The sequence below is a fragment of the Protomyctophum bolini genome (genome assembly GCF_963924005.1).
Source record: "Protomyctophum bolini genome assembly, chromosome: 8".
Lineage (NCBI taxonomy): Eukaryota > Metazoa > Chordata > Actinopteri > Myctophiformes > Myctophidae > Protomyctophum > Protomyctophum bolini.
Genome location: NC_137869.1, coordinates 32,747,586 through 32,771,124, shown reverse-complemented (window position 1 = coordinate 32,771,124; position 23,539 = coordinate 32,747,586). Strand labels below are relative to the sequence as shown.

The following is a 23,539-nucleotide window of genomic DNA, read 5'->3' as shown; positions in this document are numbered from 1 at the left end:
GCAAGCTGTATGCTTGTCATTGTCACTTGGAAATAAAGGCGTGCAGTCCATTTATGCCTTTTTTTATAATATCATAATCACATATGCCGCATCACCGCGTGCGCTCCAAAATCATCTCACAAGTGCGCTTGCATAACAAGGCCAGTAAAGCACTGTTTGATTAAGCACAAACTAATACATTGTAAACATGTCATTGTTTTTAATTGCGCGATTTTAATTACTTGTAAAGTTGGAAATCTCTCCCTTTTTTTTTTACATACACATACCGTTTTATATTAACATTTTAGGAGTGAAAACATATGTTTAGATGCCTGTGACAGCGTGTCAGCAGTTCAGACAATGCTGCTCCGCTTGTGTAAGACAGAAAAACAGCCAAGGAAAAAGCGTACGCCAGCTGCGGAGCAGACGTGGGTTTTGAACGTTGTCAAGTTCAATTTCAAGCTTTGCCGGAAATGGTAAATGTCGAAAATGTCGGCAATTTCGGCGTGCACCCATATTTTGGCGTACGCACGGTTGATAAATGAGGGCCTAACCCTATAAACCTACCTAACCTCTGAAAGACATTTTTAACCATGAAAACAATTTATCTCTCATTAATTTTAAAATGAATGATTAATAATATATATATATATTTTTTGTGATTAGAATGTCTAGAACATGTTTTAGTTATTATTGTGAAAGATATCCCCCAAATGAAAATTAAAATTAAAATAGTCTAGAACATGTTTTATTTATTATTGTGAAAGATATACCCAAATTATTAATTTATTATTATTGTAATAATTATAAATGTCCATTGTATTTTTTTTTACATAATTTGCTCTACAATGTCCTAGTAGTACAAGTAGTAGTAAGGTTGAAATCTCTTTTTTAGAAATATATATCCGGGTCTTGCAGGGTTAAACCACTGTTGCAAGGCTATAGCCTTGGGTCCTGTTGCCGCACAATAAACATTATTATTGTATGCCTCCTCTTTGTCCTTCTGAACAGAGTTTTTTCTTAATCTATACTCTACTCACTGTACAAACGGTGTTCCTCACCAAGAAATTGCCGATCTACAAGCTCACAACAGCTCTGCTCACTCTGTCTCTCTTTCTGTAGAAAGACACTGCACTCTTCCTTTCTCCACTCTGCCTCTCTGCATCACCTGTGCTTGTCTCAGTGAATCCATTCATTCTAGGCCCATTAGTTAGACTGATGAATGACAGTACTGGTAGAAAGTGGCAGAGAATTCCCCCGTCCTGCTGCCTCTCTGATCCTAAACCCACAGTGGCCTGTGCATGACACCCCACTATCAGTGTCATCCATGTTCAGACGTTTAAACAACTTAAACCGTCGATATATATATTTGTTTCCCTCAACACCAAACTTCATTGTCAAATTTCCGGCTATATGTTCCCTTCAGAATGCTAGGATTCAATCAAATCAGTGCTAAAGTACTTTGTTTGTGCGTGTTTGAATGATATTGTCATTTGGCTGACAGATGCTTAACTTATTGATCGAGTTAAAACCAACATGAGGAATATAAAATTGCAGAGAGCACCAGAATCCATGAAGGCCGTAACATCTTTGGACCATTATGCAAATGTGCATAATATGCATTGTAGCCAGAGAGACCTTCCTTTTTTCTCTTTTAAGTCATGCCACTTACCATGCACTCTCCCTAGGGCCAGTGTCTTGACACTGTTGAATTCTCCATCAGATGTGAGATTGAAGTCCTCTCTGGCATTCTGGTCAATCTGAATGAAAATGCAGAGCAGAATATACTGTAACACCGGCAACGGCTCATCAGGGACAAGGAGAGACAGACTTGGCTAACACCTTTTTCAAATATCTACAGCAGGATTCTCATGAGGAGCGTGTAAACAGCAACATTGACTTAGTATCGTATCGTTTTGCAATGCAAATAATCAGCATCGAATAATTTGCAATGAAAATAATCGATTGTATCAATACTAAGTATTTAAGCTATAAGTATTTAGCAATTTTAAGAAGAATACAGAAAAAGAGGGTCTTAATTACTTTTCCATTCCATATTCCGCTACACTTGGTCTATCAATAAACGTGTGTATTCTCTTGTGTTCATGACAAGGTACGGGTTTGTCTGTGTTCAAATAATGTCTATGTATTTGCCAGTTTACTTATTTATATCCATATTCATACATCTTCCCTTAAAAATCCTTCACTATCCACATGTTTCACACAGATTTAATATCTTTACTAAATAGTTACTGTATCGATTTTAAATCATTGAATCGAATCGTATCGCCATAATGAACCAATATTGTCAATGTATCGCATCGTCAACCATGTATGCTGTTAAAATGTATCGTTACACCCCTAGTCGAGACTCATCGGACCATTTTGTATGGTATTTTATTTTATGAATAAATATCTCCTTGTTTCCTTCATTAAAAAATATGCATATTATTTCAAAAGATTTAAAAAGTATTTCATGAATAAAAAATGAATAAACAAAATAAATATACAGTATATATTTTCAAGTTTAACCCATTCTGACCTGAGATCAGATTCTAAAAATGTCTTCTAAATCCTGACAGTTTTCATTCTGACCTGAGATCAGATTCTAAAAATGTCTATGTCAGTCGCTCTTCGATTTTTCTAAAATAGCAGACCTACAAGCTATGAGCTTGTAGATCTGCTATTTTTCAATAGCTAAAGCATAACATAATGCTAACACAAAAATGGGTTCCCGCGCAAAATGGGTTAAGAAGTAGTGAAAATACCAGCTATTGTTTTAGTCCCCGGTTCTCAAAACTTGTTGAAGTCAAGGACCCCTAAATTGATGATACTGTGTTTCCGCATAATGATCATCAATAGAGTAGAGAGGCAGATATCTCTCTTGTGTGTATTTGTAGCCATGTATATCGTCTTGTTTTTGTATATGTATTGTCCTAGTCTTTTCATGTATGCTTGATTAAAATTCAATAAAAAGTTAATTGAAAAAAGAAAAAAAGGGGGAAAAATGAATTGGTTCAGAACCCTAAAAGTTGGTTGGGAACTGGAACCAAAAAATGGTTCCGGTTTCACGGTTTCACGGTTCCGTGAAAGCTTCAAGGTTTCAAGAATATAGAACGGAACCAGAACCAAAAGTTCTCTTGGTGGAAAAGGGGCCTTTGAGAACCTGTATGGAGTAAGTTACCTGAACAGAGACGGTGTCAGTCACTCTCCTTACGGTGACCGTGTGGAGTCGTCCACTGGCCAGGTTCCTGCCTCGGCTCCGGAACACTTCAGCCTTTCTGCTGGACTCCAGCTTGTACCAGACCTCCAGCGTGTCTTCACCGCCCAAAACAACATAGTATGTTACTGACGATCAACAGAAAACACCAACCTTTTAGCAAGAAAACATATTGCCATATAAAAAAGCAAAAAAAAAGCATAATTATAAAACCGGCTTTACACTAATGCATGTGCCATTGCATAAATTATACCAGGCTATCCAGTAACTATCAGTGTAAAATAGTCTCTTTAATACTATAAATTACAAAACCATTAAAACGCTAATGATCACGGCATCATTGGAAACGGTTCAACTTGAAACATTGGCATAATCTAAAAGTAATCTTTATAATTGGTTGAGTTACATTGTGCTCTATGAACAATAATGCTACAATAAATAAGAGGCAGAGACTTGAATAATGCCAGAGAACCATCACAACTGAGTTACAGAATAGGCATACAGTATAAGCCAATGATGATGACAAAAACAATGTGCCAGCCGGGCCTGGCTGTGCTTTGAATCTTTCTAATTATTAGAAAGTAATTTTAATAAACCGTATACTGGATTAAGAGAGAACAGAATGTTCCAGGATCCTGCAATAGTGAAGTCAGAAAGAAATATCATTCACATGATGAATTCTCACTCCGTTCACCGACACAAAATATAGCCTATTAAAAAATAAAACTCTTGATTCTCAGAGAATTCAAATAAATAGTACCGCACCTGGGGGGACAGGGCCTTCTATGTCTCGGCCCCCAAACTCTGGAATGAACTCCCCAACCATCTCAGAGCTGCTCCCTCTCTCCTCTCTTTCAAAACCTCACTCAAAACCCACCTCTTCAAAATAGCTTTCCCCAGTTGACGTCTCGTTTATCCTTTTATCTTTTTAACCCTCAACACACTCATCCATGCCTTCATCTCATCCCGCCTTGATTATTGTAACAGTATCCTCTACGGCACCACCTCCAAAGTCCTCAATAAACTGCAATATGTCCAGAATTCAGCTGCCCGCCTGCTCACCAGTACCCGTTCCAGAGACCATATTACACCTGTCCTCCGTGACCTTCACTGGCTACCGGTTAAACAAAGAATCCACTTCAAAACACTCCTGACCACCTACAAAGCTCTAAATAACCTGGCTCCCCCATACCTCTGTGACCTCCTCAAACGCCATGCCCCCTCTCGCTCCCTCAGGTCTGGTGATGCAAACCTCCTCGATGTCCCCAAAACCAAACTCCGTACGTGGGGGGACAGAGCTTTCGCCTTTGCTGCCCCAACCCTGTGGAATGCCCTCCCTAAGGCACTCAGAGATGCCCCCACCCTTCAAACCTTCAAATCCACCCTCAAAACCCACCTCTTCAAAATTGCCTTCCCTAGCTAACCCTTTTCACTGTCTTTTAATGTTCTTTAGCTTTTAGTGTTATTTTTCCTTTTCTTTCTATTAAAGTTGTTTTTAATTAGTTGTTACCTCTGTAAAGCCCCCCCATGTAAAGCGTCTTTGGGTACTCAGAAAAGCGCTATATAAGTTTGAGATATTATTATTATTATTATTATTAACCCTGTATCTGTTATGTTTTATTTTGTTTTTTTTCTCTTAATAAAGTCTGTTCCTAGTGTTTCCCTTGTAAAGCGCTTTGGGTATTTAGAAAAGCGCTATATAAATCTGAGCTATTATTATTATTATTATAAATGGCCTTTCCTTATTCTTTGTTTAATAAGAATTTATTATACTCAATTCCATATTATTTAAACTCACTATGACTCGCAGTGTGGGTTTCCGCCTTTGCCAGTGGAGGCCCACACTCTACCACTTAAGTAGTTGCCATATGGAATATTAACCCTGGAGAGATCACAGAGGGTCATACAGGTAATATAGTACCATGTGTTAGTGGCAGAGTGTGTGGGAGAGAGAGAGAGAGAGAGAGAGAGAGAGAGAGAGAGAGAGTCTTGAGGTATCCATGAGAAAAGCCTCTCAGGGATTTCATTTGATACTCCAGTGTTATCTGAAGACTATTTAATCACTGTGGAAACTTTAGTTTTATTTATTTGTAAGATATTTTTTTTGCGGCTTACGCCTTTTATTGGTTTTTTGAAGGGAGAGAGATGGGGGAAGACATGCAGTAAAGGCCGTGTCGGTCTCGGGAGTCGAACCCGCGGCACACTGCGACTGGATTACCAGTCGGGTGCTCAGACGGTTACACCACCGCCTGGGCAACTTTAGTTTTTTCAACCAAGGTTCATGTTTTAGGTTATTAAAGAAAGTAAAAGATGAGTGTTATTTTTTTTTCTTCATTTGCTGCTTTCTTTCGTTTTAGAGATTTGAGCTATTTTCTACAGGCCAGGGGGCGGGGGCATTCGAACATGGGGCTAGATATGTATTTGTTTACACAATTTGATAGCGATTTTTTTTTAAATTATTTACTATAGTCCTACTAGACACCAGGAAATTACATCTGGCCACAAAAGATCACAGGATCTACTGAATGTGAAGGCTGTGACAAACTGACATGTTGAGCCATACAACACAGTATAGTAGATAAAAGCACTAAGCTAAAAGCAAAACACCAAAACATTGAAGGGTATCCTAACCGTGACCGCTGAGGAGCAAAGCCAGATATTCCTTGTAGGAGGAGCTGACATAGAGCAGCAGAGCAGGACTCTGACTGGTACTGAAGCCTAGGGAGATGTTCTCTCCCCTCAGTGTCACCTCAGAGTAGATGGAGGAGGGCAGGTTGCTGCTGTTTCTGTTCATTTCATGAGGCTCCTTGAAAGTGTAATTGATAGATGTTTCTGATCTAAAGCTGGCGGACACCTCTGGAAGGCAAGACATAACAGAAAACATTTTAGGCGATAATTAACGTTACAGGGACACATCAGACGCTGAGCATACTACCTACCACATTTGGCTCTTTCGTTAGTCGATGTAATCAGTCTATCACACTGTGGCACACCCTATGGTAGCACATGCCACAAGGTGGCATATCCTAGCATACTGTATGCCACCCTGTGTCACTCAGGTAAGGAGGGAGACTGCTCAGAGGCAGCAGGGAGTCTAAATAAAAAGATGGATTTGCCATGACAGTGAGTTCAGCCCAAATTGATATTGAGAATTGAGGAGTTTGCAAACAAGAGCTTTTGGATGTTGACCTGTTAAGTACCATACAAAAAATTATGTCAAATTACTAATTTTGTAGTGCAGGAAAATGCAGTGTACACCTTTTCCTCTTTACACATTTTCTCAGCCCAAAATATACATTCATGGATACATGGTTTTCATGGAGGGTCAAATTCATGGGCCATTCAGATTTAATACAACCCCTTCCCACTGACTCATGTTCTGACAGCAAAAAGGAACTGCCATTAATTATAGAACACACATAATGTGTACAGTCCTGTTTCACTGCACATCAAACAAGAGTTTAAAAATACACTCTGCAATGCATCAAGCCCTTGATGTACCATAGCCTACTCTACCACTTGGCTGCTATAAGTACAGTACTTATCTTGATGTGTGTGAATCATGCTAAGAGAGTCCTCTAGAGATAAACGAGATGGTTGCCCTTTAGAGAGCAGTGGTGCATTAGGCCCACGCTGATTTACTGTTAAAAGAAGCTTCTATTTACATAAACAGAGAGAGTGGCTGGGGTCCAACTAACATCATTGTAATATAGTGTGGAGCATTCTTGTGAGGTTGGCATGGCTTAAAGTAGACGACAGAGTACAGCAAACGTGCAATGGGCCTGGTCTACAAGATATACGCTACACCACAAAGACACCCATGTACCTGTCAAACTACTTCCTAACGTCAACACCGTCCGCAATCACACCAGCGGGAGCTCCACCAATCACGTTCACCCCAGATTTGGCTCAAACAAGGGGTTAAATTAATTTGTAAGTCGTAAAGGAATGTTAATCCCTACTGTCGGGTGGCTTCAATTCAAAACTGGCCAAATTCAAAGACCCCCCCTTTCTAACCAAACAAGACATTTTTTTTAATGAAATGAACCAGTAAAAAGCACATCGAGACTAAATACTCTTTTACGAGTGTGAACTGACCAAGCAAAGAGGCAAATAATGTTACAAAGCTCTGCCAGTAAAAACAAATACAGGACGACAAATAACATGTAAGCACAGTACCCAGTACCCACTACCTAGGAAGCTCAAGGAAAGAACAGGAAGATCTAATACAATGACCAATAAAAACTAATATAAAGACTAAGTAACAATGTTTGCTACTAAACTAATATAAGACTAGAGCAACAACATTTCCTATACATCGAAGCAAGTCTGGGAAATGTGCCCATGGCAATATTTTTAAAACTCACTAGGGGGAGAAAAGAAGCCAGTTTGAGTCTGGTTTGTAGGGCAGGGCCCAAAAAACCCTGCCTGAGATTTGATTGTGGGTACGACATAGTGTAAAGCCATTTCTTGGGTTTTAATCCTCTTAGCAGACCTTGTATTGAACTGTACATTCCTGTGCTTTTTTCTGCAAACTGTTAATAAAGTATTCAATCAATTAATCAATCTCTACAATTTAGCCAAAATGGTGCCCCAATAATCCAATATCAAAATTGCTCTCCTATGGCGTAGCTTTTTATACATTTACTTTTTCTTTAATCAGTATTGTCACTGCCATTTTACAAAGTCTATAAGCCCCAGAATGCTGAAAGTGTGTCTGCACCTCTATAACAGAAGTCTCTAATGCATGCATGCGTGCGTGCGTGTGTGTGTGTGTGTGTGTGTGTTTAATGTACCTCTGTGACAGAAAGATCCAGTGAATGGTGTCGAGCTACAGTCACAGGAGAAGCCATTGGATTTCTCCACACAGTGGCCCTGGTTCTGGCAGAGAGAGGCGTAGCTGCTGCAGTGTCCTGGACAGCCAGGTTGAACTCCAGGGGTGATCTTAGCCCTGTCCTCCAGGTCCAGAGTGACGCCGTTCAACTGCAGCAGGCGGATGCAGCCCTGGAAGCCCTTCTGCCTGGATGCTGTACCTCCTGACAACACAATGAATAGCCATGAGCTCCATTCATCCATCATCCGTCCGTCCGTCCGTACAACCATCCTTCCATCGCATATTGCTAACATTGCACAAATCAGAGCCTACAGGACCAAAAACATTAATCCACGCTTTTGTCTTCTCGCGAATGGATTATTGCAACACACTTTTATCTGGCCTCCCAAAGAAATCAACTGACAAGCTACAACTTGTCCAAAATGCTGCAGCCAGAGTTCTAACAAAAATGTTAATGTGAGACCATATCACTCCAGTTTTAGCCTCCTTACACTGGTCACCTACTGACCTATACCGACAAGCTCAGTACAGGTGTTTGTCACTATTCTGTGGGTTGATGATGGCTACTGTTTTGATCGCGATGGAGGTTGCTTGAATTACAGGAGCTGTTGTGTGTAGCTGGCTGGATGACTGAAAGGGTGGAAGGCAATGTTTTCACTTTAACATTCTTGGCAAACCCATAGTGCTTTCAGAGCTGTATTCTGGCATCCTACAGTCTTTTGTTCACGTGTGACAATTCTTATTGTCCCCAAAGACTCTAGTTCAAGATGTGAGGGCCGCCCGAACCTCATCTTGAGTTAGCCCATATAAGAAGATGTCTGTTTCTGTCTGCCTTCCCGTGTCCCTTGTATGTCCATATATGGAGATATCTTTATCTCTTTCCTTCCCCCTTATGCCCATATTATATGGAGATCTCTGTGGTCATCAGTATATGCACATATTGGAATTCCCTTTTATTGGTTGGATCTGCGATTCTGGACAATTGGATATCTGAACACGTTATTTGGGATGACACCGCAGTTCCAGGAAAACCTCTCCCCCCGCTGCTCAGAACACACAAGGACATCCCAGCAAAGGCTTATTTTTTTGCTTCTTTGCGTGTGGATGTAGAACTATTTCAATAGCTTGGCAGACCTACTGTACAAACTCACAACACAGCGGTTTCTTCTGAGAGGGTGGGCTCTAAGGAGTGAGGGGCGTTCATACATCCTCATACACCAGTAAGACGCGCAAACGCGGGAAGCAAACGCAGCTTGTACATATTTGGGGTTTTTTAAGTTTTTTTTTTTTAAGTTAAGTTATTTTTAAGTTAAGTTTTTAACTTAGCCATAACCATATAAGGAGTCCCCAAAGCAGCTATACGTCCAAATATGGAGTGTGTTGCATCAATCACAAACAAATCACTCAGCTCCATATATGGGCACAAAGGGGATACACACACACAGACAGACAGACAGACATGATCTGCTAGGTCTCATTGCGAACGCAGTGATTGCGAACGCAGTGATTGCGAACGCAGTGAGCACTTACTACCAGTAAGACGCGCAAACGCGGGAAGCGAACGCAGCTGAGACCCTGCAGATCATGTCTGTCTGTCTGTCCCGCTGTTAATGTATATGTGGACCTGGCCCCTTTTGTGCCCATATATGGAGCTGAGTGGACCTGGCCCCTTTTGTGCCCATATATGGAGCTGAGTGATTGCTGATGCAACACACTCCATATTTGGATAGCGGGACAGACACACGGACACACGGACAGACAGACAGACAGACAGACATGATCTGCTAGGTCTCATAGTAAGTGCTCACTGCGTTCGCAATGAGACCTAGCAGATCATGTCTGTCTGTCTGTCTGTCTGTGTGTGTGTGTGTGTGTGTGTGTCCGTGTGTCTGTCCCGCTATCCAAATATGGAGTGTGTTGCATCAGCAATCACTCAGCTCCATATATGGGCACAAAAGGGGCCAGGTCCACTCAACTCCATATATGGGCACAAAAGGGGCACCATATAAGGAGTCCCCAAAGCAGCTATACGTCCAAAACCCAAATATGTACGAGCTGCGTTCGCTTCCCGCGTTTGCGCGTCTTACTCGTAGTAAGTGCTCACTGCATTCGCAATCATCTCATTCCGGCCAATCACAATGGATATGAAGAATCAACTGACTGTGAGAAGAAGCTAATGTTACTGCTGCCGAATTATTATTATTTTTTCTAAAAAGTATAAAATATGAGTGACTGTCGTAAACGAATCGATACAGACATCTCCCCGACAATATCGCAGAGACAATTTATTTTTGGACCACAATTCTTATTATTTTAAGACCCTATGTTATTCTCCGTAGAGAAAAACTTCCTCGAACCCCTTGGAACCAGGGATGAACGTCAGGACTTTGCGCTCTACTGGATTATTTGTACGATACTGAAGCAGTGGATAACACAACAAAGCTCAGACATAAAGAAGGGGGTAAAGGAGGCAGGGTTGGATGCAGAAGGCAGGGATGAAATCCTGAGAGTGCTATGGGAGAATTCCCACATAATAAATGGCCAGGTAGCGGAATAGCGGGTGGAAATATGAATGTGCAGAATTTAAATGCACGTACATGTTTTGTATGGATAAATGTGTTCAAATGTTTTATTTATTTCAGTTATTTGAAATACTGTTAGTCAGGGGATATTGATAAAATATGGGAATACAATACAAGAATTTTCTTCACCAATGTGTTTGTACTATCCCACAATATAAGGCAAAATGTTCTAAATTTCATTATACTTTAAGTAGCATGTGACGCGTCAAACTAGGGGGTTTTCATGATTCTGAACCCATTCCAAGCATTAGTTTTGCATGAAAAACACTCCTTGGGCTAAATTGGTCCATAGTCACTTGCCCCAATGTGCCCAAATGTGCGACTTCATCACATTTGTGATAACAGGGGAGGCGCTGTTTTCACAAATATTTGACGATGGGATTCTCAGATTGCATTTGTGATGACGGCTATGGCCCTTTTTTAGCCCAAGGCTTTTTGTGCAAAACTAATGCTTGGAATGGATTCAGAATCATGAAAACCCACTAGTTTGACACATCACATGCTACTTAAAGCATAATGAAATTTAGAACATTTTGCCAAATTTTGGTTGTTGGTACCACAACTTTCAGCAGCTGTCAAAAAGTCCCCTAGGGTGGTTGAATAGAAACCATAGTGGGATATGTTAGTAGACACCTTTACAAACACATTGGTGAAGAAGATTCTTGGTAAGAAATATATTCCCAGATTTGACATTATTCTGATAATATTCCCTGACTATGTAAGTAATCTTCGTAATCAAATGGATTCAGTGTCCTATAAATCAAACCAAAATTCACCAAAGAGTTCACCAGGAGTTTAAATCCTGTCCATTTTTGGTTTACATGGCCATTTTGAAATTTGTAAACCCCTCCAATATTGTCCAAATCTGCCAAGCAGTTGCTGAAATATTGTCCATATAGGGGATTATGCTAATTCAATTGTATTATGCTAATTGTGCAAGTTAGCATCCGGCAGTTTCTAAATGCTGGGGACCCATACTCAACATTTCTAACATAAAACGTTAGGATATGTCCAAGTTGACTAATAGTCTTCACCACCTGATCAAAGAGCATGTTTGCCTGTCGTATTTGGCTTAAATTGAAACTCCAGCTGCGTCCTGTCCAAAGTGGTCACACACACACACACACACACACACGTTGACTGGATTATGCACCCCTGTTCCCTCTCCCACCATACTCCTTACACCAGACAGCAAGGTCATCAATATCTATCCCTCTCTCTTGACACTCCCTACACCAGAATAGGTGTCACGTGTCTGACATCACAGTACTAACGCTGTGACGTCAGACATCTGTGATTGGTTGTGATGCGTAATCTATGACACGCCTCGGTGGCCAGACAGGGTACTTAAAGTGGACACTGAGTCCCCATAGTGATTGTATCCGTGGAGACAGTTATTTACCAACGGCCGTAGCAACTCTGTAGCAACAAGCACCAACAAGCAGCGAGCGACTGGAAGTAAGCGAGCAAGTCAGAGAGGGATAAAAGAAAAAGATATGCACAATTTCCATTCTCATTACAAGGCCTTGGCAATGCAGAGCTCAGAGGGAGGTTCGAACTACATGTCCAGCTCGAGCATGCACATGTCCACGTCCGCTCAGATACCAGTGCAGCAGCAGCATAGGTATCAACCCATTGACCAGTACCCATATGAAGGCGGAGAAGCGATTTTCACTAATACAACTTTTCCACACATCTACCAGCTGTGTGGTCAGGGTGGTGGTGGCTACATTGACTCGCAGACCAGGTCTCAAGTCACCAACAACGTGGAAGTCAAAAACTTCCAAAGATCCTCCGGGATTGCATCTCACAAAAGCACCCAGGACAACATCCATCTGAACTGGTTAAAGGATAACTTGGAGGTAGCCAGGGAGGGGAGTGTGTGCAGATGCTCCTTGTATGGCAACTACCTGCGCCACTGTCAGGGGCAGAAGCTGGAGCCAGTCAATAAACCGTCCTTGGGCAAGCACATTCACTCCGTCTTCCCAGACCTGAAGAAGCGACGTCTCGGCACGAGAGGAAACTCTAGATACCACTACTATGGCATTCAGGTGAAGCCCAACTCGCTGCTCAGCAAGCTGCAGGAGGACCAGGAGTACATGCTCACAGGGAAGCAGCCTATCCACCAGGAGCAGAGTGTGATGGACTGCATGTCGGATCAGTCAGATGGCTCTCAACGCCCCATCAACACCCCAGAGCAGTTAGAAGCATCTCAGAGTCTGCAGCACCTGCAGCAGTACATGAACATTTCTCGTGACCTACCACAGTTTCCCACCCTTGACCACCTTTGCAGCCAGCCGCATCCCAAGAAAGACGTAAATGAGCTGCAGACACTCTACAGGAAGAACTGTGAGGCTATTCTGGATGTGGTGAAGAATCTCCAGTTCCACCGCATCGAAAAGCTGTGGCAGAGCTTCTGGTGTTCAACAGTGCCATCTAGTGACAGAGCCACTGTCAACCCCAACAGCAATGGTGCCATGGAGGGCATGATTCCCAAAGACAACCTGGTGGCTCTATGTAAATATGAACATGTCAGAATGTGGATGAGGAGCTGCGACAGCATCCTTTATGAAGCTATGGTGGAGATCCTCATCCCTAATGTGCTGTGCAAAGTTAACAGTAATCTAATTCGGGACATCCGCAAGTTTGCCAAGAGTGTGGAAGGCTGGACGACCACACCCATGAGAGACTTTCCTCAAGAGGTGGTCTGCAGCAAGGTAGAGGTAGTCAGGGCCTTTTCCCAGATGCTACATCGCTACACCACTTTGAACCACGTGGCCCAGCAAGCCCGCTTCCAGCTCCAGAATGCCTCCACAATGAACAAGCTGCTCGATGACCTCAACAAGGTCGACTTCACTAGCATCCAGAAACAGGCGTCGTGGGTGTGTCAGTGTGACGAGGGCGATGTCCGGAACTTGGAGCAGAACCTCAAAGCGGCACTGCGGCAGCAGAGCTCCGGGGACCAGTGGGCTACCTGGCTAGATGTTGTGGTCTCCCAGGTCCTTAAGTCTGACCAGGACAACAAAAAATGTGTCGAGGACGCACGCCAGTTCCTCCTTAAATGGTCCTTCTACAGCTCCATGGTAATCAGGGACGTCACTCTGCGCACCTCCCCCACTTCCGGCACCTGCCACCTCATCCGTATGCTCTACGATGAATACATGCTCTACCTAGTGGAGCGCTGGGTGGCCAAGGACACCAAGCAAATGGTTATCGCTGTCATTGGGGAGTTCAATAAGCTTAGCTGCACCGGGACAGATTACACAAGTGAGTGACCTTGGCAGCAATGTGTCCCAAGGGTCTGTTAAGAGGAAGAGGATGGAGATCCGAGCACAGTGCAGCAGCTGTTTCATCTAGTAGCCTAACTAGCGCAGCCCAGAAACTATCCCTGCAGAAATAGGGTCTCTAGTGCAGGGGTGCCCAAACCGAGACCAAATGAGAACGTGACATTTTCTGTCTCCCTGGGACCCGAATATACGGAGACCTAATCACTTATTATGTCCGATCATTTATGTCCTTAAAAATGTTTTTTTTTTCATCCCATAAATGAAAAACCGCTGGCCGTCGGTCGTCGCCACCGGCCGTCAGTCAATGTTGCCATGCTCATGCCACCATGACTCAGCCATTATCATATTAGGAGTTTCCAATGCAGCTCTGCCCAAATATGCAGTGTGTTGTGTAACCATGACAGGTGCATACAACTTATGGGCATATACTTATGACATCTCCATATATGGGCATATCAATCGGATAGATGTGAAGGCTGAAATCCTTCTCACTTCACTCTCACTTCACATGCGTGTGATTATTATATTTATTTTATTTTTTCTTCACAGCCATGCACATTAAAACTGCACTGCCAAATTAAAGTTTGACCCTTCGGAAATTGTTATCTTAGAAGTCATCATGCAAGGTGATTAGGTATCATGAGTCTTTGGCCCAGGACATGTGCAGAGAGATCGGAGAACAATAGTTCTGACCAAGGGAGTAAAACCCCAGGATGGCAATAGCTGTCAGAGAATAATAAAACAGAGCTGTGATGGTTTCAGCCATGTTAAGCAGCAGCATTCATACAGAACATATTTTCTGAAGCCCATTATTCACATTAGACAACATATAGAACATTGTTAGTCTAAAATTATCAATATGACTACAACAACAATGGTTGATTAATTAAGTATTAACACATAAACTGCCAGGTATTAATTAATTAATGCTTCCAAAACTGCCAGTGAAACCCTTATTTTGAAGTCTACCAGAACACAAGAACAAGATCGTCGTTTATTTCAAAAGAGATTTTGTGGCCGCGATCGTTCTTTGGTTGCCGTTGAATAAAGCTTGTTTTGACCAGGGACGCAGTCTAGGAAAGCAATCCGAGATACATGCATGTATTTGGATCTGATAACGTAGAGGCGTACGGCAGGTGAAGATTTCACTTCCGGTTAATTTCCTGGTGTATCTGTTGCTTAGCAACCTGCAGCCATGCAAGAGCAAAGAGCACAATCTCAAACCACGGAAAAGACCTACTTTTACGTCATCAGGTCCATATTTGGAACTTCTATAGAGATCGGATCGCTGAAGGCATCAGTATATGCCCATATGCTCATACAGTAAATGAGGAAAAACACAGGTTACATAATATGGACATGTGATGTAATATCATGTCACACATCAAGATTGATGTATGTATATATAATGGCATCCTGACCTAATATATTGCAGTTTGGCACCAGCATCAACAGGTTTATCTGAATAAAACCAGCTAATAGTCTAAAGAACAGCTTCCTCAGATATAATGGATGGTGTTGTAGAGACTCGCTATGGTGGCTATGAGGGGCCAGATTCCATGTATGTGAAGTTGACCTCTTCAGATGGCCATGACTTTGTTGTGAAAAAGGATCACGCCTACATCTCTGCCACCATCAAAGCCATGCTGAGTGGGCCAGGTGAGGTTGCAGATGATGAAGTCAATGAAGTGAACTTGAAGGAGATCCCCTCTCATATCCTGTCTCAAGTCTGCAAGTTCTTCTACTACAAGAAGCGTTACTCCAACCAGGTTGGCGATGCCCCAGAAGCTCCAGAATTTGAGATTAAGAAGGAAGTCGCACTGGACCTGCTCATGGCTTCAAATTTCTTGGATTGTTAAAAAGAAGAGAGAGAATGAAACTGAATGTCATTCTCCATCAGGTAACTGTTGGAGCCTGAAATTTGAAACATGTCAGGCGCCATCAGTTACCCCAGCGAGAAGGTGACGAATGTTTTTACCCCAGATCTCCAACGGAAAGATGTTAGTTCATAAAAGATCATGGAGGAGGAACAGGGGAGCTATCGGAGCAGAAGAGACTGAAGGCTTTTGGGGAAGACATCTAGATAACAAAAGAGGCAAAAGATGGTGGATGTGAGGGGGGACATCCTGGGCAACCAACCCCTGTCCTCAAACAAAGGCAATCAGTGACCTGGAAGCCCACCAGGTACATAATAGCGGAGAGGAGAGGGAAACAAATGAAGGCGACAGAGGCCAGGAAACCCACCACCCCTCAACTGTTTGGGAAACATCCCTCAGAGAGTGGACAAGGCCGAGCTCAAGGTTATTCGAGCCATTTCAGTACATGAGAGCTCATTATCAGGAATGGTGGGATGCCACTTTTTTTTTTTTAAGATCGCCATTTAGTCATTATGCCAAATCGTCCCCATATAAATAAATAAATAAAATAAAAAAGTAACAAAAACAAATAATTGATTCTACAAAAAGGGGAAAAAACAACTACAGTCTACACTATAGACAGTCTGCGCGAGAAAAACTTGCGCGAGAAAAACTCGCGCTTCCTCGATAGCGCGAGAAATAATCAGAAATGAGAAATAATAAGAAATGAGAAAAACTTGCGCGAGAAAAACTTTATAAAAATTATAATAATAACAACAACAACAATAATAAATAACTAATCATTTTTGTAATGTTCTAAACATTTTAGGACATAATTGTTGCCAAATAATGCCCATGTATGGTGCTATGGCTGAGCATTGATTAACAGGTGTGCCATGCTCAAACTGTGAGACAGAACTGGTGCCGAAATGAGTGAAATGGAGAGAGGGGGAGACAGAGAGAGGAACGGAGAAACTCTGCACATACTTTGGGTATGTCCTATCCCAACGGGTAATGGATTATCACAATACAAAATGTATTGATTTATCTTTAAAGCCTGAAAACCACACAGTGATTTTCAGACTTTGATAGACATTAATTTCAGACTGAAGTAATTATATATAGCATATATATTTTGATTAATTCAACAAAGATCTGTTAAAATATAAATTTGAATGAATATAATTGTGGAAACCACATACTGTTACTACGGTTCTGGACAACCGGCTATCTGACGGACTCGACACCGGGCACTGCACTCCCGGTGGGGGTGTGGAACGCGTGTCGAATTTGAAGTCGGTGTGGTGAACCGTGGATTACAGACATACGTACACACAGACGTGATACATTGGTCATAAGGGGGCCGGCTTAACGGTCCAGGCATCTTGGCTGGTAATCCAGCATGACAGTGCGTCGCAGGTTCGAGTCCCGATCCCAACAAACTTTGCTGTGTGTCTTCCCCCCCATCTCTCTCCCTGTTTCCTGTCTACCTAATGTGATCTATCAATAAAGGCAAAAAAGCCCCAAAAATATATTTTAAAAAAGCAGAGGCCAGCTCCATATATGGAGATCTAGGGGTGATCAGAACATCAGTGTGATGTCAGAACAGGCCAGCTCCAAAAAACATTGTAAGGCAATTTAATCAGAATTGTTATAATGATGATAAATTATACTATATACTGATGCCTAACTTCTAATGAAAATATCAATGGAAAAAAACAAACAGGCCAGCTCCATATTTGGAGATCTGGGGGGGATCTGGATTTGGGCCCTGTCCCGGAGCCTTGGCAGAGGCTTTTGTGCTGGTTCTGGACAACCGTGGGTCGACACCGGGCACTGCACTCCCTGTGGTGGTGTGGTGTGTGTCAAATTTGAAGTTGGTGGGGCGAACGGTTCTCTGGATTGCAGACATTAGCCCTTACCCGTTGTGAGATATTTGCCCCCCCTTCACTAATAAATTCATTATTAATCATTAATGTGTCAAATCGAAAAATGGCTCTGTTAAGACCTCCATATTCATGTGGTCAATGCCTGTGTGGAAAGTGGGAGTGATTGGTGCAGGCAATGATGAGATAACGCGCTGTTTCTGACACACACACACACACACACACACACACACACACACACACACACACACACACACACACACACACACACACACACACACACACACACACACAGACAGACATTGGCTGAATTATAGTATGATGATGTATACAGAGATAGATACCGGTAGTTAGATTAGATAAATATATTAACTAATAGTGAAGTGAGGGACGCTCTTATCATCGTACATCATCATGACGTAAAATAAACACGATGTCTATTTGCTCAGACACTGATGTAAAATTGTCCATTCATTGTCAATGGGAATTTAATTAATTAATTTGTGTAGGACAAAGTCTGTGCACACAAGGAAAAATACTGTGGGTGCTCAAACTCAAATCCCCGAACGGGTATGGACTATAGTTAACTTAAATTAAAGTTAATAGCACATCTTACATTTCATTCTGTATCAAATACATGCTCCCTCATGCCAAATTGTAGGAAATAAAGTAACTTAATTGAACAGTAGTACAATAGTTACTACAGTAGTTCATAAATACACCAAGGCTTACTATTTTAAATGTGAATTTACTCCTTTATGAATTTGCACGTTATATCTTAAAAATCACACCCGTGTGACGTAAGGGGCGCTAATATATTAAAGTCTAACTCATGTTGATTAGGTGATGTAATGGTGATGTAAAACAAACGGTGCCAACACAAACATTAAACGCCATTAACAATAATGACAATATGACGTAATGAGGCACATTATGATGTAGATTTTCCCTTCATTGTCAATGGCGTTTACAAAACAAACATTAAACCTGTAACCTGTAAAGACAAACATTAAACCTGTATATAGGAAAAGTCACACCCGTGTGAAGCGCTTTGTGTTGCCACAAATTTCCGTCATATTTGGCAGACATTTGACCTAATTTCTCCTTTCTTTCATTGTCAATGGCAAATATTGAGACACGTGGAGACAAAAGCTATATAAAGGAGGGGCTAGTGCCCCTCAAAAAAAGGCAGCAGTGTACTTTGCAGTATAATTATTGGAATAGCTATCTGCCCAATCGTACGTTTATTTACGCAGGTTTAGAAGTTATGCCTAATTGCGCACATTGTTGCACTTTACAAGGCTATTTTGGAGGAAAATCACTGCTGCCAGGATCACTGGAGTCTCCTTTAATATCAATATACTTCAGTTCACTACCAGCTCTCTGAAGATGCTAATAACCTCCACTGTAATGGTGTGTGCCGTTTAGTTTGTTGTTTACGAATTGGACGTTTTGTGTAATGAGATTAATTTGCATTGAAATGGGCAAAGCTTGTGCCACATAATTGATGTGCAAAGCTTCCGGTCTTATTTAAGGTTTAGAGGTTTGAGGTTTAGGTTAGGTTTAACAGAGCACCTTAAAAATACCCTGAGGGTAATATTAAACATGACACTGGCACATACACAAACCGTGTCATTACATCTATGCCATTCAGAGAGGCCTATTGGCTAACACATTCAACTAATCAATATTCACCTCAATTCCTCTGCCCAATCCCATCATTGTTTGCTTGTTGGCTGATTCTTCCTCCAAAATGTGCTTCCTATATGAACTGACATCCATAATATTTGCAGACAGATACAGGCTCATGGATTTTCTGTTGTCGTCACCCCAAAGAAGTGTGAATAACATACAGCAACTCAAGATCTTGCAGTGTATGTGCACAGCGGCACAGTGCATGCACAAACAAAAGGAAACAAGTCTATAGAAAAATGCATATCTCACGCAGTATATAGCCACACACTCCCTCGCTCACACACAAAGAGAACTGAATGATCCCTTCTCTCGGCGTGCCTTGATGCGTAGTTATTTGTAAGAGGTGATTATTGTTCAGCTTGACGCTGCCCTAGTTGCAACACGGAATTAAGTGCTGCTGCTTTTCTATTAGACTCCGGGTGCATGGGGCGGATGAGAGGATTATGTTTTATTATTCTATCAGGATCTAGAGAGCACAGCCAGGTATGGCAGTGGTTCTCAACATGTGGGCTCTGAGGATATTGCAAGTGTTCCCCCAAATAATTGTCAAAATACTAAGATGTTATTGCAACTGGCACTAGCAACTCTCACTAGCAACTGGCACTAGCAACTGGCACTAGCAACTGGCACTAGCAACTCTCACTAGCAACTCTCACTAGCAACTGTCACTAGCAAGAGGCACTAGCAACTCTCACTAGCAACTCTCACTAGCAACTGGCACTAGCAACTCTCACTAGCAACTCTCACTAGCAACTGGCACTAGCAACTCTCACTAGCAACTCTCACTAGCAACTGGCACTAGCAACTCTCAATAGCAACTGGCACTCTCATCAAGACAAGTGTGTGGTAAATGGTGCATATATACACACACACACACACACACACACACACACACACACACACACACACACACATGTATGTATGTATATATATATACTATACTCTCACTAGCAACTGGCACTCATCTCAATTTACCTCAATTAAACATTTAAATAATGTTGCTTGAGGCTACAATTAAGTTTTGTGCGATATAGCTCCCTGGTGTTCTTAGCGTTCTTATCACAAGTGGTTGTGTAAAATGCGCAAGAAGTGAATTATGTGTAATGTGTAGTGTGGTTGTGATTTGCTACACTATGTGCTGCTTTGTTTTTTATGTTGTTTTATTACTCTATTACTCTATGGGGGCAGCTACACAATAAAATCATTATGGTACTTTAACTCTGAAGAGTAAGGCCTGTAAGGGTCCATTTGGTTACATTTGTTTTTGTACACAATTCAAAGACTCTGAACAATCTGAAAAGATTATGCACAGTGCATAGTGTTAACCCACACTTTTGTGTGATACTGCATATTGTAGATTGGGAAGCAGAGAGTTAGCATTTTTCTCATACAAGAGAAAGAGGCTGCAATCTAAAAAGTTTAATTACACTACACTGCAGCTTACTTTCAGAGGAAGAGGAGAGATGATAACAAAATATCCTCTGTTCCCTTATCACGAAGATGTTTATCAAGACAGAAGGGCTATGGGGTGTACAGTGCGACTGTGCGTATATATGCAATGCATGCATGTGTGAGACCACTGCTATTCCAATTGCAGAAAATCTGAGGGAGAATCTCACACACACACACACACACACACACACACACACACACACACACACACACACACACACACACACACACACACACACACACACACACACACACACACACACACACACACACACACACACACACACACACACACACACACACACACACACACACACACACACAAAATGTTTCCCACCTATGAATAATTGGCTGTTGAGTTGCAGATGGATGTGTCCGTCTGTGGGAGCCTCCTGCGTGACAACGGGGTGAGCATCGATGCGGAGCGATGCCTCCTTGACGTTACGCTCGGCTCGCACGCTGTGCCACCTGTTGTTGTTTAGCGGCGCGCTGGCTACCACGCGCACCGCCAGCGGCCCGTTCCCCACATCAAAGGAGAAGAGCACCTCTGTGGAGGCTTGACGATGGAGGACAAGGGGAATGTAACAGAGAGGTATGTAGAGAGGGGGAGAGAGGTGTACACGTGTGCGGCGGGTACAGAAGTACAGGTTTGGATGGGGAAGAGGGGAATTGGAGGGAACACACAGACAGAATTTAAAGAGTAATGGGGGGAAGTCGGGTTGACATCCAGAGAAGGGAAGAAGTGATGGTGGGGCAGGGGGGGGGGGGGGGTGGGGTGATGTGAGGACAAAAGGAAGAGAGTCACACATCATTGCTGTGTGGACCATTTGAATTGCGGTGCGATTGTCTCGGCAGAGTTGGTTTGACTCTGCGCCGTCAAATAATGACTGACTGATGAGCAAACGTACTCCGACATGGTGAGATAATTGTGTCCCCTGAGGAGAGAGACACTGACTACACTTCATTGGTTAAACTCATGGCTGGATGGCTCAGCTCACAGCGGCAGACTGAGATTGACGTGCTGGAACAACATCACAGACCTCACGTCTTTTCCCGTTTGGACTCCCTGATAAGGACTCACCTGACTGGAGAATGGAGATCGACAGCTCTTTAAACTCAATACCAAAAGTGAAATTGCCTTAAAAGATAATGACAAGGATAATGACGGAAGAGGTAGCGTTGAGGTATACTCATGGCCAACTTTGTTAAAGTGACATTGTGCATACATTTATCTGTGGCCACAACTGCTAAAGAACAATTACAGGGTTATACAGGATTTATCTCTGATCAATGAGAATTGATGAGAATTTAATTACAGTTTGACTGCTGAACCCGACTTTCCCGTACTAATTGATAAAGACCTATGTCCCTGCCGAACCAGACTTTCCCAACTTTTGTTTTATTCACCAATTTTGATAACTTTTGAGACATACAAGGTTTTCCGCACAAACATTGTAATGGGATACATCACACGTTTGGATCACATGACCCGAACAAAACTGATGCTCGCTTCTGCTGGGAAATCAGCATCGACGGCTATCGGCGGCTCTTGAGGGATATTACCCGGCAGTGTCCGACACTAGGAAAAGCGACCACGTTATTTTAACCTACCTACCTGCACGAGGTGCATGTGATTCTTAAAAGGTTAGTGAAAAACTGTGGCAGTGAAGTTATTTTCACGATCGGAGCGGCAGTGAAGTTATTTTCACGATTGCACTAAATGTGTTAAGAAATCACAGATTGAGAAGGCTGCACCTGGCGTGACTTATTCTCTTAAACATTCTTATCTCCTCTCTAGGGTAAGGCCCACATTTCTCTTTGGATCTCGAGCAGAAGAGTTTGGGAACCCTTGCATTGGCCAAAAGGGATCTCAGATGTGTACATAACAATATTGATTGTCATCAAGCATTCCAATCAACATGAAAATGCCTTCGCAAAAAAAGTCTTTGCCATAGTCTGGGAGTTTCATTATTTTAAATAGAAAATGAACATCTGAATAAAGCTTATTTTAGTTGCATCATTTTGTCACAATTGTTTCCTATGCTGGCTCCAGACAATGACAGGCCATTAGTCAGTGCTGTTCTACCTCCTTATATTATACCGTATCTGTCTGCAAAAGACATCCTCCAACCTGCTGTTGATCTGTTGTCAGGCCAGACAGATGGCTGCATAAAGGTCTAATGACCAAGTCAGAACAACAAGCCAGTCGGAAAAGTGTGCATGTTTGCAACTTTGCATGACAGGACTCTGTGAAATTGTTTCGTGACAGAATGGCCTCCGCGCCGCCCATTCTGTCACAAAACAATTCTGTTGCATTGTACGATGATTTAACCAACCACTTTGTTGTACGACTGTGTGGGAGAAAATAACCCATCACTCATCACATGCTCACAACAAGAGCAACCTATGAGACGGAGACAACGGTAGCCCACAGGACATTATTAATTTAACACCAAACTGCTCAGCTACAGTAGTAACATGCACTTTGTGTCAAAGCATTCTTGAGCACTGAGCACCTATCTGCTACCGATGAACAGGTTGCTGTCTCGGCTGCCTCTGTGTGTGTATGTGTAAATGGGTGAGTGAAAAGCGATATAGGTGTTAATAAAAAGGTGTTGTATAAAAATAAAGACCATCCACTCTGAAGGACAGGAAAGTGGAGTGTTTAAGTAGCAACTTTGTGTGCATGTGTGTGTGAGGGAAATATCGAGAGAGAAATCTGTATGACTTTTAGGTTTAGACGAGAAA

The 23,539-nt window shown here is 42.2% G+C and overlaps 2 protein-coding genes across 2 annotated transcripts in view; one reads left to right on the top strand and one right to left on the bottom strand.

Moving 5' to 3' along the window:
- Nucleotides 1–23,539, bottom strand: part of LOC308320203 (contactin-associated protein-like 4) — a gene marked incomplete at both ends in the record, with an annotated part of 93,298 nt that overhangs the window by 11,123 nt on the left and 58,636 nt on the right. The window contains 5 exons of the mRNA XM_080770521.1: nucleotides 1,652–1,739; nucleotides 3,164–3,297; nucleotides 5,831–6,055; nucleotides 7,996–8,235; nucleotides 21,129–21,347. Of these exons, the coding sequence (XP_080626647.1) occupies nucleotides 1,652–1,739; nucleotides 3,164–3,297; nucleotides 5,831–6,055; nucleotides 7,996–8,235; nucleotides 21,129–21,347 (906 nt within the window). The remainder of the gene's footprint in view (nucleotides 1–1,651; nucleotides 1,740–3,163; nucleotides 3,298–5,830; nucleotides 6,056–7,995; nucleotides 8,236–21,128; nucleotides 21,348–23,539) is intronic.
- On the top strand, nucleotides 10,357–13,890 carry LOC308319507 (DNA-binding protein RFX2-like; the record flags this gene model as incomplete). Its single annotated transcript, XM_080769612.1, has 2 exons — nucleotides 10,357–10,578; nucleotides 12,010–13,890. 2 exons carry the CDS (start codon nucleotides 10,357–10,359, stop codon nucleotides 13,888–13,890), a joined length of 2,103 nt encoding a protein of 700 aa, XP_080625738.1.